Genomic DNA, 17,168 nt, shown 5'->3' with positions numbered 1-17,168 from the left:
TGCTGGAATGGACTGCCATTTCCTCCTCCAGGAGATCTTCCTGACCCAGGGATCCAAACTGTGTCTCCTGCATTGGCAGGCAGATTCTTTACCCCTGAGCCACCAGAGAAAAAACACCTAAAAACTAGAAATAGAAGGAAATTTCCTCAGTATAATATAGGGAATTTATGAAAAACCCACATCTGGCAGCATACTCATGGTGAAAGACTGAAAACTTTCCCCTAAAATCAGAGAACAAGACAAAGATGTTCATTTTCACCGCTGCTATCCGACACTATTCCAGAGTTCTAACCAGAGTAAAGGGCGGCGGGGGGGGGGGGGGGGGGGGGGGGGGGGGGGGGGGGAGGAACAGAAGTCACTCAAATTGAAAAGGAAGAATATTCTATTCACAAGTGATGTGCTTCTACATATAGAAAATCCCAAAGGATCCATAGGAAAGCTACTAGATCTAATAAGCAGATTCAATAAAGCTGCAGGGTATGAGATAACACACAAAAATCAACTGAGTTTCTATACATTTGCAAAGAATAAACTGAAAAAGAAACTTGAAAAGGAATCCCATTAAAAATAGCATCTAAAAGAATAAAATACTCAGGAATAAGTTTATCCAAGGAGATGAAAGACCTGTATACTGAACACTAAGAAACATTGCTGAATCTAAGTAAGATCTACGTGGATGCAGAAGCATCCAGTGTCTGGGAGTAAGGAGGCTTAATATCGTTAAGATATCCTGAATACCTAATGGGATCTACAGATACAACACAATTCCTATCAAAATTCCAATAGCCTTTTCTGCAGGAATGGACAAGGCGATCTTCTAATTCATATGGAATTGAAAGACACCCTAAATAACTGAAACCATCTTGAAAAAGAACACGGTCAGAGAACTAACACTTTCTGATTTCAAAGCTTACTACAAATTTTTTAAGGTCAAAAAAGTTGACTAAACATTTCTCCAAAGAAGATAAACAAACAGCCTATAAGCACATAAAAAATGCTCAGCATCAGTAATCATTAGGGAAACACAAGTCAAAACCACAATGAGACATAACTGCAGACCCCTTAGGGTGGCTATTACAAAGAGCAAACAAACAGAAAGTAACAAGCGCTGGGAGCGTGTGGAGGAAGTGGAGCCATCCTGCCTCGGGGGCGGGAAGATATAAAATCCACTTGCTGTGGGAAACAATCTGATGCTGCTGCTGCTGCTGCTAAGTCGCTTCCGTCGTGTCCGACTCTGTGCCACCCCATAGACGGCAGCCCACCAGGCTCCGCCGTCCCTGGGATTCTCCAGGCAAGAACACTGCAGTGGGTTGCCATTTCCTTCTCCAGTGCATGAAAGTGAAAAGTGAAAGTGAAGTCGCTCAGTCGTCTCCAACTCTCAGCGACCCCATGGACTGCAGCCTGACCTCTCCTCAAATATTAAACGTAGATCGACTGTATGATCTGGCAACTCCGCTGTTAGATGCATACTCAAAAGAACTGAAAGCAGGGACAGGAGCAGATACGTGCATGCTCGTGTTCACAGCAGCATTAGTCACAGAGCCAAACAGTAAAAGTAAACCAAGTGTCCGATGACAGACGAATGGTTAAAGAAAATGTGGTCTACAAAGGAACTTATCTATGAAACAGAAACAGACTCACAGACGTAGAGAACTGACTTTCAGTTGCCAAGGGGGAGGAGAGATGGGGGAGGATGGACTGGGCATTTGGGATTAGCAGCTGCAAACTATTACACATAGAACGGAGGAATAAGCTCCTACTGTATAGCACAGAAAAGTACATTCAATATCCTGTGATAAACCAAATGGAAAAAAAAAAGAAAAAAAATGTGTTTATGTGTATAACTGACTCACTTTGCTGTATAGCAGAAATTAATACAACATTGTAAATCAACTTCAATAAAGTAAATGTTTAAAAAATATACTCATCTCTACTTTTTTGTTGCTGTTTGTTTTTGCTTTGGTGGCCCTGCTAGGCTTGCAGGATCTTAATTCCCCAACGAGGGATCGAACCCAGGCCTGTGGGCAGTGAAAGCTCAAGTCTTAACCACTGGATTGCCAGGGAATTCCCCCAAAACACACTCATCTCTAAAAGAAAATGTGGTCTAAACATACAATGAAACGTTATTCAGCTTATAAAAAAAGGAAGGAAATCCAGATACATGCGACAACATAGACTGACTTTGAAAACGCGCCAATGAAATGGCGAATACTGTATGATGCCATTTACACGAAGTGTCAAGAGCAGGCAAATTCCCAGAGACAGAGAGGGGAATAGCGGTTTCCAGGGGTGGTGGGAAGAGAGGATTGAGGAGTGACTGCTTACATGTTATAAAGTGTGCGTTTGGGATGATAAAAACAAAAAGGCTTGGAAATAAATAATGGTGATAGTTGCCAGACATCATGAATGTGATGCAAATCCAATTGTGTGCTTAAAAATGGTTGAAATGGCTTGTATTTATACTGTGTCTATTTAATGACAAGAAAAAACTTTCAAGGAAGGAAAGAAGGAAGCAAGGGCGGAAGGGGGCATACAGCATCTGGAGGCTGGGGTGCCAGGAAGGAGGTTGGGCGAACCCGCAGAGCAGAGGACCCCTGGGGTGGGAGGGACAGGGCGCTGGTGAGGGCGAGCACAGGCCTGGCCACCCCGTCTGGGGGCGGACACTGAGCAGGCACCACAGCTCTGGGCAGCGAGCCCGAGTCGCACAGGCAAGGCCGTACGAGCACCAAACTCAGGCGGTGCCGGCTGGCAGCACCACCTTCCCACCCCACCTGACCCCCCATCATTTCAGGCCTGAGGCAGGGGTCCTGGGTTGGGCTGCCGCCTCCTCACTCGCCCCGTCCCACCCCTGCCCCTCAACCCCCTGCCCTGGTGCCGAGGGGGGAGCTTCCTACAGCAAATCAAATCCTGCTGCCTCAGCTCACGGGCTTCTCTGCCAGCTCCCTCACTGGAACCCGCTGCCTCCTTGGCTTTGGCAAAGGACCCTGACAGGCTGGTGCCAACACGTCCCTCCAGCCTTGCCTCGCTTCCCTCCCCGGCACCAACCCCAGGTCTCTCTGGCTAGGCTGAGCTTCTTACAGCTACCCTGCCAACACCAGAACGGTCTCCAGTCCATCCCCTTGGCAAACTCCTATGTCGTCTTCAACACCCGCAGCAAATGTTCCGAGTATGGTAGGTCTTCCTCCCACCTGTGCCCCCACAGCCTTCCTGGTAGATAATCACAAGGGTCCTGGGCTTTCACACTGTACCTGGGACAGACTCTTGAGCCCTTCTGTTTGAAATGTTAAAGGAAATGGTAACCCCCTGAGGTAGGAGCCTCGGGGCCATGTAAGGGACTGGCATCTGGGTCACATATGTGTGGCCGAATTTTGTCCCATCTCCCCACGCTCACCCCGCCTCTGTGGGAAGGGCCTGAGCAGGAGGCCCCAGTTGAGGCTGAGAAACAGAAGGGGAGGAAAAAGACAAAGTCAGGGGGCAGGGGCAGCCCCTGAGAGCAGGAGCAGCGAGTGGTCTGCCTGGTCCAGCTCCGCGTGGCCACGCCTCAGACCTGGACTTTGGTTGCCCCGGGTTGTCGAGCGAGGCAAGCAGGCTGCTCCCGGTTAGCAGGAGGCACCTGGCGCTCCCGTTTCGCCGCAGCCACAGCGTCATGCAGGGGAGGACCTGGGGGCTGCGTCTGCTGCTCCTGCTGGGGTTGGGGCTGGGGTCCCAGGAGGCCCTGCCCCCACCCTGTGAAAGGTAGGCGCGGAGAAGGCAGCTGGGGTTGCAGCCGGAAGTCCAGGTCTGGAGGGCCGTAAGGAGAGCTCAAGCATCGGGGTCAGCCCTCCAGAGAGGAGGGAAGGGAAGGAGATCAGGTCTCAGGCTCTGTTCTGGGCACTGACCCCCAGCGCTGGGAAAAGATGGGGTGGCCTGTGGGCGGCTGGACACAGGCCAGGAGCCTGCCACCCAGGGAGCGTTCCCTCCCTCTTCCCTCCGCCCTCCCTTCTAGCTGCTCCTTGAACTGTGCAGGCCTGTTCTCAGGGTTGTTCTGGGAAACTTTTTGCTTAATTTCCCTGCCTTGGATGTGAGAGTGGGAGTAAGGACCTGCAAGGAGCTCCTGGGTTTGACCTCTGACCTCCATGACCAAACCTCTTTCCAGAGCCACAGTTTCCATCTCCAAATAGCAGGGATGAGTGACCTCATCCTGCTTCTGGAACTCACAGGGCAGCCACTCTCCCTTCCTCATGGGTTTATTGAGTTCTTGCTATGCCTCCTGGGTTGCAGCAGTGAAGTAGAAAATGAGGTCCATGAAAGTTATTATTAAGGTTATTATTATATAACAAGCAAGAGAAGTAATAATAGAAGTTCACTGGTGATGGTTGTTGTCTCTAAGTTGTGTCTGACTTTTGTGACCCCATGGACTCTAGCCCATCAGACTCTTCGTCTGTGAGATTCTCCAGGCAAGAATACAGGAGTGGATTGCCATGCCCTTCTCCAGGGGATCTTCCCGACCCAGAGATCGAACCCATGTCTCCTGCATTGGCAGGCAGGTTCTTTACCGCTGGGCCACCAGGGGAGCCTATATCTTCCACTAGTACTCACCAAATGTTTATACTCATGGTTGCAGTTTAATACACAACATGAGGCGTGGCCAGCCAGATGCCTTGGCATCCGTGAGTTTTTACTGGGGATCAGTTACAGGGATGTAGTGTATCCTCAGGGTGACCCTAGTTACTCACTCTCCAGGTCTCTAAAGGTCAAAATGATAATGGGTGGCCCTCAGCCCCCACCTTAAATCACATTAATAGGATGAAATATCTGGCATGGTCTAAGCTCCCAGTAAACAAAAATGTATCAGGTAGGGCCCCAGGAGCTTAGAAGGTATCTCTTAGGCATGTATCAGACTGTCTTTGAAATGTACAGGGTATGAACACAATCTGCTATGTCAACTGTTTACTGCACAAACAACATATTGTATAACAAAGAATTTGTCCAGTCTTTGTCCTGAGTTCCTGGAATACAACTCTTAAGATCTTGGAAATTTTCCAAGTGATAGGAGTGTCTTTGGTGTTCACGTTAAGCTCAAATAGCTTCTATGAGTGAGGTGACTCGTGGTGAGTCCCTAGGTGGGTCATGCTAATGAGATGACGAAAGCAGGATAGGTCGTGTTAGAAGATGAAGCGCTTAGAGGGTTGGGGCTTTGGGGTACCTGGTACCAGCCTGACCTCCTGACTTCTGGAGAAGGAAGGGGGCAGAAGATTGGATTTAATCACATAGTTGATGATTTAATGCAGGAGACATAAGAAACACAGGTTTGACCCCTGGGTTGGAAAGATCTCCTGGACGAGGGCACAGCAACCCACTCCAGGATTCTTGCCTGGAGAATCCCCTGGACAGAGGAGCCTGGAGGGCTATGGTCCATACGGTCGCAGAGTCAGACGTGACTGAAGCGACCTAGCACACGTCCAGGCATGCACCTATGCAATGAAACCCCAAGAAAAACTCCGGACACCAAAGTTCAGTGCAGCCTCATTTTGGTTGACATTTTAATGTGCCAGGAGGTTGAAGTGTCCTGATTCTATGGGGAGAGAACACAGAAGCTCTGTGCTCAGGACTCTCCCAGATCTTGTCCTGTATGTGTCTTCGTTTGGCCAGTCCTGACTTGTACCCTTATGAGAATTATATTGCAACCACAATATAGTGCTTTCCTGAGTTCTGTGAACCATTCTTGTAAATCACTAAAACTTTAATTCTAGCAAATTCTCATGGGAACCCCTGAACTTGTAGCCAGTGGTCAGAAGTGGTGGAAACTTCAAGACCCCTAAACTCATACCAGGTGCTGGGAGTGCCGGCAATCTTGTTGGGGGCTATCGTTTTGACCTGGGGGTGGCATCCAAGCTAACTCTTGGTGACAGAATTTTATTGCAGTATTGTAATTTTTGTCAGAACACGTGTGATTTGCTAGGATGATCTTGTCTCACTAAAACACGTGGTTTGGAAAGTGCAAGATGAAAGGGCAAGGAATGAGCATCTTTTCATTCCTGGATGGCCACAGGGTCACCCATGTGTTCAGAATAGCAGTTTTGTTGTGATCAGTTACTGGAGGTAAAAGTTACCAATGGAAGCTAGAGCTGATGGATTCAACTCTTAGGGTATTAGCTGACCAAATGCATAAGAAAGTTCAAAATAAGAAGAAAAAAATAAAAAATAGAATTTCTTGGTTATTGTCATCTAGAATAGCAAAAATGAAAGTGAGAGATAAGCCAAACTAAGATTCTGGTCAGCCCTAAATACAGTCTCTGGTCTCAGGGCCTCTGCTAACAGGATGTGTTGGGGAAGGTCCTGCTTCTGGCTGCCCTGATGTGCAGCCACTAGCCCCAGAGCCGTTTCCTAAGGAAAAAATTATTCTGAAACAACAAATAATGAAGAAAATGAGATTGATTCCCAAGAGAATGTACAGACAGAGGACAGAGCCAGTGGTCTCGTCCCAGCAGGATAGGCATCCTGAAACAGTTATTAAGAATGGGGTGAGGACTTCCTGGTGGTCCAGTGGTTAAGAATCCGCCTACCAATGCAGGGAACACAGGTTTGATCCCTGGTCCAGGAAGATCCCACATGCTACAGAGCAGCTAAGCCTGTGAGCCTTAGTTACTGAGCCGGAGACTCCTACAGCCCATGCTCTGAAACGAGCACCAAAGACCCAGCATAGCCAAAAATAAGTAAATAAATAAAAATTTTTAAAGATGGGGTGAATAAGAAATTCCTTGGCAGTACAGTAGTTAGGATCTGCACTTTCAGTGTCAAGGGCACAGGTTCGAGCCCTGGTGGGAGAACTAAGATCCTGCAAGCCCTGCTGCATGACCAAAAAAAAAAAAAAAGGAGTAAATAAAGCAAACATTTACGGGAGCAAAACAAAAGAGGAAGAAAAGAGGGAGAGTCAAAGGACTGATTTCTTTTCAAGAAATGGGATGAATAAAGCAGCCATGGGCATGCACGCTAAGTGGCTTCATTCGTGTCTGACTCTTTGCGTCCCCATGGACTGTGGAAAGGTTTTCATGCAGCATTCTTCGAGGTTGACTGAACCAATGGGAACCCCTGCAGGTCATCCAAAATGAAAAGGCCTGAAAAAAATCCATTCACCCTACTTGGGAGCAACTTGGGAGCAAGACATAGGCAGCAGCACGAAGCCTGACCTCCAATCTGCTGGGGCAATGGTGCCAAAATATAATCAAGATAAAGGTTGATGGTTGGGTCAGGATCCCTTAGCTCTGTCCCACACTGGAGACCCAAAACCGGATACATAGCAGTGGGCAAAATGGCCAGAGGGTAGAGGAGGCTCCTGGACTCTGTGACATAGGAACCCCATGCACTGAGGTACCAAAAGCCACTGGTGAGGACCTAAAAGAGGCTACAGTTAGATTAAGAGGATATAGAAATGCAAGAGTTGATGGGATGAAGGTGAAAGGTAATATTAAAAAAAATGGGATGTTTAAACAGGCTTTATGTCAAAGGATTGTTTTTCCTTCGCCTGAATGTTTTATGGAAATGAATGTCATGATTGATGAGGAACGCTTACCCTCCCTGGTACTCAAAACCCAAACCTTGCTGAAGTTCTAAATGGTGCACAGTGAGGGATGCAAGGGTTGTTGCAACCAAGATGAAAGTTTGAATGAAGATTGGTGCTTGAACAGTTCTATTGGGAAGTGACTGCATCTATTTTACCTGAATGTATTACGGGAATGGATATTGTGCCTGACTGGGGGATGTTTCCAGTGCCTAGTATTACAAAGCAGAAGACATGCCAAGCCATGCCTCAAGCAATATTAATTGACTGTTCCAAATGAGAACCAATAAGATTGCCTGAGTCCACACAGATTGTAGCCTTCTTCTGCGGAGCACAGACTGGGACTTAGAGGAAAAGTCTTTGGGCACCTCCCAGCTGAGACTTTGGACTAAAGAATTTCTGGTAACTGGAGAGGCAGGTACTAGTTTGCTATCAGATATTAATTGAAGCTTTCCCTATGACTGAAGGTCAAAAGATAATCTTGAAACCTGAAATGCCCATATTATCTTGGGTGATATTGGAAAATGGTCTAAGGCGGAGGGAGAGGCCCAGAGGAGTTCCATAAGAAAATGGAAACGGTTTATGCAGGACCATGCTCCTGGGGGAATGGAGAGTTACTCAGCATATTTAAGAGCAGGAAGACTCTTTTCCCCTAGGGATGATGCTGAAACCACCAAAAGAACTACCAGATTCAGCTGTCACCTGGGCAAGTGCCCTATGAACAGCTCCTGATTGACTGACAATGAATTGCTTGGTTTATGGATGGCAGTTCCAAGGTGAACATACAACATACTGTTTGAAAGACTGCCACTCTTATCAAAGAAGACAAAATCAAATCAGCTCGGTGGGCTGAGTTACATACCGTTTGTCGCTGTGTTTGGGTTTTTGCCTACTCTCGGTCAGGGGCAATGGCCTGGCCATAAGGTCAGACAGAAGGGCACTGATGCCCTTTTGTGGCATGTTCCTATGGAAACACTATGGGAATTTGAATAGTGCATTAAAATAGAACACTTTGATGTCTATGAATCAATATAAAGCCAAACATAGGGGCTTTCTTCATTCACTTCTTCCATCACTGCAAGGGAAGTGAAAGTGTTAGTCACTCAGCTGTGGCTGACTCTCTATGATCCTATGGACTGTAGTCTGCCAGGTTCCTCTGTCCAAGGGATTTCCCAGGCAAGAATACTGGAGTGGGTTGCCATTTCCTTCGCCAGGGTATCTTCCCGACCCAGGGATCGAACCCAGGTCTCCTGCATTGCAGGTGGACTCTTTACCATCTGAGCCACCAGGGGAAGCCCCACTGCAAGGGAAACAGCTTGCAATTCAGCCCATGGGGCTGGCTTGTTCTTATGTTTTCCAAAGATCTCCATCAGGCAGTTAGGGTGCAGTGGCTTTCCAACCAAGATACTGTCTGTCCACTTGGAACTGCCATCAGTAAATGACCAAGTTTTTGCTTGGTCAATAAAAAACTATTCACGGAGCACCTCCTGGTGGCTTCTCTGTTGCTTCCCCAGTCAGCCCTGCAGGAAGTGAGGCCACCTGCCCTTGAACACAGAAAGTACCTCCTTGCATTCCCCCAGCAGCCTGCTCCTGCGGAAACCATTTCCATCGTTAAGGAACTCCCGGGGCATTGCCTTCTTTATCAGAGCTGTTCTGACATCACCGAAGGCATTATGGGTATTTCATGGTTTCAAGAATGTTTTGTTTTTCAATCACAGAGGATGTTTCCATCAATATCCAATAGCAAGCTAGTAATCCTCTCCCATATGGTGTGTATCGTACACTGCATCTGGAAATTTCCTGGTTTAAACTTTTCATTGCAGTCACTGAGTACAATCCACAGGGTTTTGCCACAAGCCCTTCTAGTTGGGTCCACACAGAGCCACTGAACAGAGAGCTGGTCCACCCCACAATCGCTGATCAAAGCGCCACTGAGCAGCACTCCGGGCTCCTCGCCAGCCCCACAACCCAGTGAGAACAGATCCGAGCCCCTTCTGCTCCTCCCCTCTGAATCCCTGATCAGCTGACCTCTCTCCCACTAAAACCACCTCACATGCGTAGAGCTGGGAGAGGATGAACAGGAAACTCCTGGTGTGGACACGCTCTGAGCTACAGAGCCCTCCCTCCTCTTGTCCACCTGGCTTTCCATACTGTTTCAAACTAACCAATGAGCTGGGCTCAGGCAGCTGTTTAGGTCCTTTACTGCACAAGGACCCTCCGAGTTCTCTCAGCCCTGACGTCACCACCACCCACAAACTCCTACCACGCATGCACAGGCACACACGTGCATAGGCACACACGTGCACAGGCACACACATGCACAGGCACACACGTGCACGTGCCCTGGCACACACACAGTTCTCGCCCCTCCCAGTCAACACGCCCCAGACTCCCGTTTTCTTCTCCCCTGTTGGTGGTGACCCATCCTACTCCCCTCCCCGACTCTCCCTGCAGCCAGATTTACTGCCACGGGGAGCTCCTGCGGCAAGTTCAGATGGCCAGACTCTACCAGGATGATAAGCAGTTTGTGGACATGCCACTGTCCTCAGCTCCAGGTGAGAACCCTGGGGGCCCCGCCTTCTCCTGAACCTTCCACCAAAAGGCAGGGGGCAATACCAGGCAGGCAGGGTTATCTGATCAGGGAAGGCTCCCTGGGGTCCCACTGACCCCTCCTGCTGCCTGTCCCCCAGACCAAGTCCTGAGGCACTTCCACGAGCTGGCCCAGGCCTACAACCTCAGCATCCCCCAGCAGGAGCTGCAAGTGTTTGTCCAAGAACACTTCTGGGCTGTGGGGCAGGAGCTGCAGCCCTGGACCCCTGAGGACTGGAGAGACAGGTACAACCCTGGACACGGAACAGGAGAGGGGCCTTTGCTCAGGGCTGCCACCCTCAACCCTGTGGGCCCCGTGGTCTTTCAGCCCCCAGTTTCTGCAGAAGATCTTGGACCCCAAGCTGCGAGCCTGGGCAGGGCAGCTGCACCAACTCTGGAAGAAGCTGGGAAAGAAGGTATCAGTGCTCTGGACCTGGAAGAGGGAGATGGAGGTGGGGAACGGGTGAGCCGCCTAGGGCCCTTCCTGTTCCCTCTGCGCCCTCACCTGTGTAGAGCTGGGAAGGGATGAACAGAAAACACCTGATGTGGACCCAGCAAGACACTGGGACCTATTTCCTGAGAACGCAGTCCTTGAACAGGACTCTCCAAAAAGAACTTCTGAGAGGGAGGAGGGCAACATCTACTTCCAGCTCCTCACCTCCTCCCTGAAGCCCTCCCAGCCTCCCCCAGGCAAACCAAGCTCATCCTCCACCCCCAGCTGCCCCGTCCTGCCCTTCACACCCCACGGTGACTGTTCACTCCCCTGCTGGGCTCCCTCTTGCCTGATCTCCCCAGGCCAAGCCTCTGCTCAGGAACCATAATTGCTCCCTCTGATTCTGGCCCAGGCCTGTGCTCAGCACGGTCTGTTACGCACTTTCTCCCCTTTGTCTGAGGCTCAGAGAGGGCAGCCGTTTGCCCAAGGCTGCACAGCTCTTGTCCTCCAGCCCGGCCCCAGGACCCAGGCACCCACTTCACAGAGCGGGGGTGGCTCCAGGGTCATGCATGTGCCGGCTTGGGCTGCTTCCTCAGCAGCCCCCACCCAAAGGGGAAACCCTCAGCCCCTTCCTCTGCTCCCCTCCAAATCTCTGACAGGCTGACCTCTCTCCAACTAAACCCCCTCACATGTGTAGGGCTGGGAGGGGATGAACAGAAAATACCTGATGTAGAGCAGCCAGCCCTGCTCTGGCGCTCCCACGCTCTCCCCGGGCATGCCCATCCACGCCCGCCTCACTGGAGAAAGCTGTTGAGGGCCAGAACTGGGGGCCCTGAGCCTCTCGGCTTGGCTTCATGGTGGCCACAGAGATTCGGGGGGCACTGGGAGCCAGAGGAAACTCCCACCAGCTGGCTGCTAATACTGGCTGCTGTGTGGTGAGCACTGGGATGCTGGGCTGAGGGGGTCCAGGCTCCTGCACACCATTGCTTTTGCTGGGATTCTAGAGGCCGCCACGTGGGGGTCAGCAGACTAGACTCCCCACGGCCCAGGCCTGGACCAAGGCTGCACGGCTGAGCAGCGCCAGAGCCAGAGTCCAAGCCCAGGCTGCAGGGCTACCAGCCAGTATGGAAAGCCACATGGGCCCAGGGTGCCCACGTCCTCTCTCCTGACTCCAGGTGAAGCCAGAGGTCTTCAGCCACCCCGAGCAGTTCTCGCTGATCTACTCAAGACACCCCTTCATTGTGCCCGGTGGGCGCTTTGTGGAATTCTACTACTGGTGAGCAGTCAGGGGCTGCGGGAGGGTGAGGGGTGGGGAGGGGAGCCCAGTGCCAGCAAGACATCTTGAGTGGGCTGGGTGCCCTGGCCTGGCCCAGGTGTGCAGGGCAGAGGGTGGTGTGAGCAATGCCTGAGCTGTCTGTCCCCCTGCCAGGGACTCCTACTGGGTGATGGAGGGTCTGCTCCTCTCTGAGATGCCCGAGACAGTGAAGGGGATGCTGCAGAACTTCCTGGACCTGGTGCAGACGTGAGGCGGGGTGGGCATCCAGCCAGGGTGGGGGGAGCAGATGCCGTGGGCCTGGGGCTGGTTTGCCTCAGCTCTGGCAGCCAGGTGGGCCGGTCAGCAGGCCTCCTCTCAGCAGGTACGGACACGTCCCCAATGGGGCCCGCGTGTATTACCTGCAGCGGAGCCAGCCCCCGCTCCTGACCCTCATGATGGACCGCTACGTGGCCCACACCAACGACACCACCTTCCTACGGTGGGCAGCCCTCCCAGTGCTGCCCTGCACCCCTCTTCCTGAGACTCCCCGGGGCGGGGCTGGGGCGGGGCTGGGGCGGGGCTGCTGCCGGGCTGCTGCGGGGCGCCTGGACGGAGAGAGTGCTCGGCTTCACCCCAGGGACCACATTGAGACCCTGGCCTCAGAGCTGGACTTTTGGACTAAGAACAGGAGCATCTCCGTGAGTGCCGGGGGAAAGAGCTACAGCCTGAATCGCTATGAAGTCCCTTACGGGGGCCCCAGGTGAGGACCCACCTGGCCAGCCTCTGAACCTGTTGTGTGTTCCCTCCGGTTTGAGTGTCAGGACTTCCCTGGGCAGGAGGGTGGGGGACTGAGTCCCACCTCTCAGATGGTGAGCTGATAGCCCTGGGTAGTCTGGGGCCCCAGGACAGCTGAGCCATCACAGCTGGGCCTCCTGCGCGGGCATGGAGGGCCTAGAGCCGCAGTGCCAGGCTCCCCACTCTCCTCTCACCAGGCCAGAGTCTTACAGCAAAGACGCAGAGCTGGCCGCCACCTTGCCGGAAGGTGAGCAGCAGGAAGGGAGGGGCTGAGCATGGGCCTGGGCAGTGCGTCAGGCCCCGGCCTCCCGTCTGCCGCTGCCCTGGCCTCACAGGGAACCGGGATACTCTGCTGGCCGAGCTCAAGGCTGGGGCCGAGTCCGGCTGGGACTTCTCCTCACGCTGGCTCGTGGGAGGCCCGAACCCCAGTTCACTCAGCAGCATCCGAACCAGCAAGCTGGTGCCGGTTGACCTCAACGCCTTCCTGTGCCAGGCGGAGGGGCTCATGAGCAACTTCTACTCCAGACTGGGTACGCATGCCCGCAGGGAAGGGAAGAAGGGCGCTAGCCCAGCTCGGGTCCCTGCCTCGGCCTTGGCAGTGGAGCTGCAAGGAGGACCATGAGGGGGAGGACCTCCAGCTCCCCGGCCTCACCCCGCACCCCCAAAGCAGCCGTGTCCCTCCCTTTCTCACTGTAAGGATCCAGGAGGGGACACCCTACCCCACAGATCCAAACCCCTCTGTCCCCTCTCCCTGCCCTTTGACCCCTCAGAGCCAGGGGAATCCACACAGCCGGCTGGTGTCCCTGTGAGGACAAACCTGCGACAGGCTGGTGCAGGGCCTGGGAGCTGCTCGGGACCATGTGCTCAGGGAAGTCCCGGTGCTAGAGGCATAAAATGTGGTGGGCTCTGCTCCACATCAGCATGGCCCCTTGGTGCTCAGGACCTCTGAGCCCGAGGGAGGACAACAGGGGGTCAAACTAGACCCCCTGGGAGGCGGGGGGCCCTGTGGCTTAGCCTAAAGGCAGTGTTACCCCAGGGAATGACTCTGAAGCAGCTAAGTACAGAAATCTGCGAACCGAGCGCATGGCTGCCCTGAAGGACATGCTGTGGGATGAGGACAAAGGGGCCTGGTTTGACTATGACCTTGAGAATGAGAAGAAGAATCTGGAGTTTTACCCATCCAACTTTGCTCCTCTCTGGGCCGGCTGCTTCTCTGACCCAGACGATGTGGATAAAGCTCTGAAATACCTGGAGGTGAGGCATACCTGGAGCACGGTGGGCTGCTACACGAGGGGCAGGACCACCTGCTTGCTCCCTGACCTGTGACCTCTGGTAAGTGGCAGCCTCACACCCCAACTCCACCCAGTGCCTTAGCCTGCAGGCCCCAAATCGGCCACAAGGGGGCGGCTATGAGCCAAGAAGAGAAGGCCCAGGAGGGGTCACCTGGCTTCAGGAGGGCCCAGCCTCTTGGCTCCCTGTCCAGGCCCCACAGTCATGATGTCTGGAACCTTCTAGGACAGCCGGATCCTCACCTACCAGTATGGAATTCCGACCTCTCTCCAGAAGACAGGCCAGCAATGGGACTTCCCCAATGCCTGGGCCCCCCTGCAGGACCTGGTCATCAGAGGTAGGGAGGCAGGGATGGGGCCTACCCCACCTCAACCCCACGAGGGTAGAGGCTCGGCCTCCCTGGCACTGGGGAGGCGAGAACAAAGGACGCAGAGGACTTTCTCTAGCTTCTCTGCTCTCTCAGCCTCCCAGCAAACAGTTACTCCTGCCCCTACCTGTCGGGGGAACCAACTCTCCACTCTCCTTAAGCCAACCTAGATTAAGAGCAGCTTGGCTTCTGGTTCCAGGAAGGAGGTCTTAGCACCTGGGCTTCTTTCGCTCGTTGAGGAGAATAAGGTTTGGGACTCTGCTACCCCTGGGATGGGGGCTCTGGAGATTCAGGGTCTTGCCATGGGTGGGGTCTAGGTCTGGCCAAGTCTCCTTCAGCCAAAGCCCAGGAAGTAGCTTTCCAGCTGGCCCAGAATTGGATCCGAACCAACTTTGATGTCTACTCCAAAAAGTCAGCCATGTATGAGAAGGTGAGTTGGCCATAAGCCCAGTCCCTGGGGTTCTCCTGCCCAGGGTGAGATGGGGAATTGTCAGGCTTTGCAAAGCCAGTGCCCAGTATACCTGGGGCAGTGGCGGCACCTGGTGGTCATGCTTGGGCACTGCAGGGCTCAGCCGCTGGCCGGAGCAGCTTCTCCCTGTAAGGGGCTCCCATTTCTTGCTTCCCTAGAGGCCTGGGGTTGGGGGCTGGGGCAGGGCTTGACCTTAAAGCTCATCCTCTTGTCCTCAGTATGACATCAGCAACGGTGGACAGCCAGGTGGTGGAGGGGAGTATGAAGTTCAGGTGAGTGGGCCACGTCCTCCAGGGAGCTTCAGGGCTCTGCTGTCCCCATAACTGGCCATGATCGCCCCTCTCTGGGCCTCAGTTTCTTCTGAGGAGGCTGGATCCCAGGGAGGAGCCCGACTGGTGCTCCCTGGTACCCCTGGGCCTGGTGGGCCTGTGTCTCTAGGTGGGGATCCCACAACCCATAAGAGGACTTGGGGGCCTGGCGCAGGAGTCTTGCCCCATGGACCTTACCTTTCTCCAGGAGGGGTTTGGCTGGACCAATGGTGTGGTCCTGATGTTGCTGGACCGCTATGGGGACCGGCTGAGCTCAGGGGCCCAGACCACTTTCCTGGCGCCCCACTGCCTCGCAGCCGCCCTCCTGCTCAGCCTCCTGCCACAGTGACGGGCCTTCAGGTCCCCATCTGGCTGCAGCTCCTGCCGATTCAACCTCCACACGCATCCCTACCTTCTCCTGTGCCTCCATCCTTTATCCCTGGAGAGCCCTCCCCCTCCCAGCCCCTCCCCCAGCCTAGTCCTTGGTCACAGCGGAGTGGGGGCAGGGCAAGGACCCGGGGGTCATGGTTGGGCCCTGGGTCCCTCTTGGGACATTTAATAGGCTGGAGATGCTGCACCGTGGATCAGACCTAGTCTCTCTCCTTCCCCATGAGCCCCTACCCCACGCCGCTCACAACCAGTCCTCCCAAACACGTAGTCCAAATGCTTTATTGTTCTGCTGAGATGCTTGCAAATACTGAAAAACATCCAGCCCAGGCCTGGCAACCATAGTCCAGGGCTGGGAAGGGGGACAGGGAGGTGGGCTTAGTGTTAAGGCGCAAAGGGCTGAGCCCAGACACCTGGAGGCCTGGGCCTCTGCTCTTCATTTCATCCCTATTCTGAGGGGAGGGCAACCAGACCCTCGGGCTCCCCCTCCTGCTCAAGACTTCTCCAGGGAGCATCTGAACAGCCCTCTGTCCATCAGAAACTCAGCCATATACCAGAACCCCGAGGACGGCCTTTCTAGCTCCTTCTCCCATCCGATGGCCCCTCCCCTGGCCTCCAGTTTCCGGCTTCGTCCCTTCTGGCTCTAAGCAAGGCACGAGTGGAAGGGGAGGGCTGGACGGGGGAGCCAGCAGGCTGTGTATCAGGGCCTGGAGACACAGGCAGGGGGGCAGGGTGAAGGTAGTCCCTCCCCCCCATCCCCAGCAGGAGATGCCCAAGGGCCTGGGCTGGAGAGATGATGGCACGTACCCTCGGATGGGCCCACAGCTGAAGCAGTGGGCTGAGCCACAGAGCCATGGCAATTAGTATGTAACCATGGCGATGAAGCAGTCACTATGGTGATTGTGGTGGTGGGTCTGAAAAAGGGGGCTGGGCTGGGACCTCAAGGATGACACTCAGTCTCTGGTCCTTGAGCAAAAATCATAAAAAATACAAACGCGGCACAAGAATGGGACAGAGCAGGGTTTGGGAATTACACCGCCTGAGCTGTTACCCCACTCTGGATACGGCGCTACTCAGCCCTCAGGGCCCCTGCAACAGGGGCTGAGGCAAGAGGGGATCTTTGGCAGATTCTGGTACCATAACGTGTCCTTTAGAAAAGAGAACACAGGGAGCACAGGTGCCGGGGGGCCCCCTCTGTGACGGCGCCTCAGCCTGGGTGGGCCCCAGGGCAGGACCCTAACAGGCTATCGCAAGTTCTGGGCTCCCAGGAGGCGGCAAAGCCCCCTCCCCAACTTTTATCTCCTGGCTGGTTTTTCAGGGGGGGTCAGAGCTCAGAAACCCACAGGACGAGCTCCTTCCAGAACATTACAGAGTCTCTTCTTGTACAAAAGCCCCAGTCGTGCTCCGCCCTCCAGGGCCTCTGGGAGCCCAGGGTGCAACTCCCTGTCTGGAGGCAGGCGGGGCAGCAGGTGGCTGGGCATGGCTCCTGGGTCCAGGGGGCCCCATTCAGTCAGTTCATGAACTGAGTGTAGCCTTCTGCCCCCGTGACAATGACGTCCATCCAGATGCGCATCGCCTCTGCAGAGGGGGCCACCATGTAGTACAGCCGGTCGTGTGTCTTCACGCAAAAGGTGAGGGCCGGGTTCGGGCTCTGCAGAGGGAGAGAGCAAGGTCTGAGCTAGGGCCCACCGCCAAAGCTCAGCCAGAAGCATCTCACACCCGCCTGGCCATCCAC

General features: G+C 53.8%; 2 protein-coding genes across 16 annotated transcripts in view; one reads left to right on the top strand and one right to left on the bottom strand.

The window, feature by feature from the left end:
* Positions 1 to 3,634: 3,634 nt before the first annotated feature.
* On the top strand, positions 3,635 to 15,717 carry TREH (trehalase). Of its 2 annotated transcripts, none has more exons than XM_042232708.1 (15): positions 3,635 to 3,735; positions 9,995 to 10,095; positions 10,293 to 10,375; positions 10,458 to 10,545; positions 11,738 to 11,838; positions 11,992 to 12,084; positions 12,200 to 12,316; positions 12,455 to 12,577; positions 12,810 to 12,859; positions 12,948 to 13,142; positions 13,649 to 13,866; positions 14,128 to 14,239; positions 14,587 to 14,699; positions 14,957 to 15,010; positions 15,255 to 15,717. In XM_042232708.1, the coding sequence occupies exons 2-15, from the start codon at positions 10,054 to 10,056 to the stop codon at positions 15,393 to 15,395; spliced, it is 1,530 nt and encodes a 509-aa protein (XP_042088642.1). In that variant the 5' UTR covers positions 3,635 to 3,735; positions 9,995 to 10,053; the 3' UTR covers positions 15,396 to 15,717. The 2 variants fall into 2 exon arrangements, with proteins under 2 accessions (XP_042088642.1, XP_027835071.2); XM_027979270.2 differs by having other exon boundaries at positions 10,231 to 10,375.
* PHLDB1 (pleckstrin homology like domain family B member 1) overlaps positions 15,698 to 17,168 on the bottom strand; it is a 48,862-nt gene continuing 47,391 nt past the window's right edge. For all 14 annotated transcript variants that reach the window (XM_027979260.2, XM_042232702.1, XM_027979262.2 and 11 more), the window contains one exon: positions 15,698 to 17,084. In XM_027979260.2, the coding sequence (XP_027835061.2) occupies positions 16,944 to 17,084 (141 nt within the window). In that variant the 3' untranslated portion in view covers positions 15,698 to 16,943. The remainder of the gene's footprint in view (positions 17,085 to 17,168) is intronic.

This window comes from Ovis aries, chromosome 15 (assembly GCF_016772045.2).
Source record: "Ovis aries strain OAR_USU_Benz2616 breed Rambouillet chromosome 15, ARS-UI_Ramb_v3.0, whole genome shotgun sequence".
Classification (NCBI taxonomy): domain Eukaryota; kingdom Metazoa; phylum Chordata; class Mammalia; order Artiodactyla; family Bovidae; genus Ovis; species Ovis aries.
The sequence above is the reverse complement of the archived record's forward strand: the minus strand, read 5'-3'. Positions and strand labels throughout refer to the sequence as shown.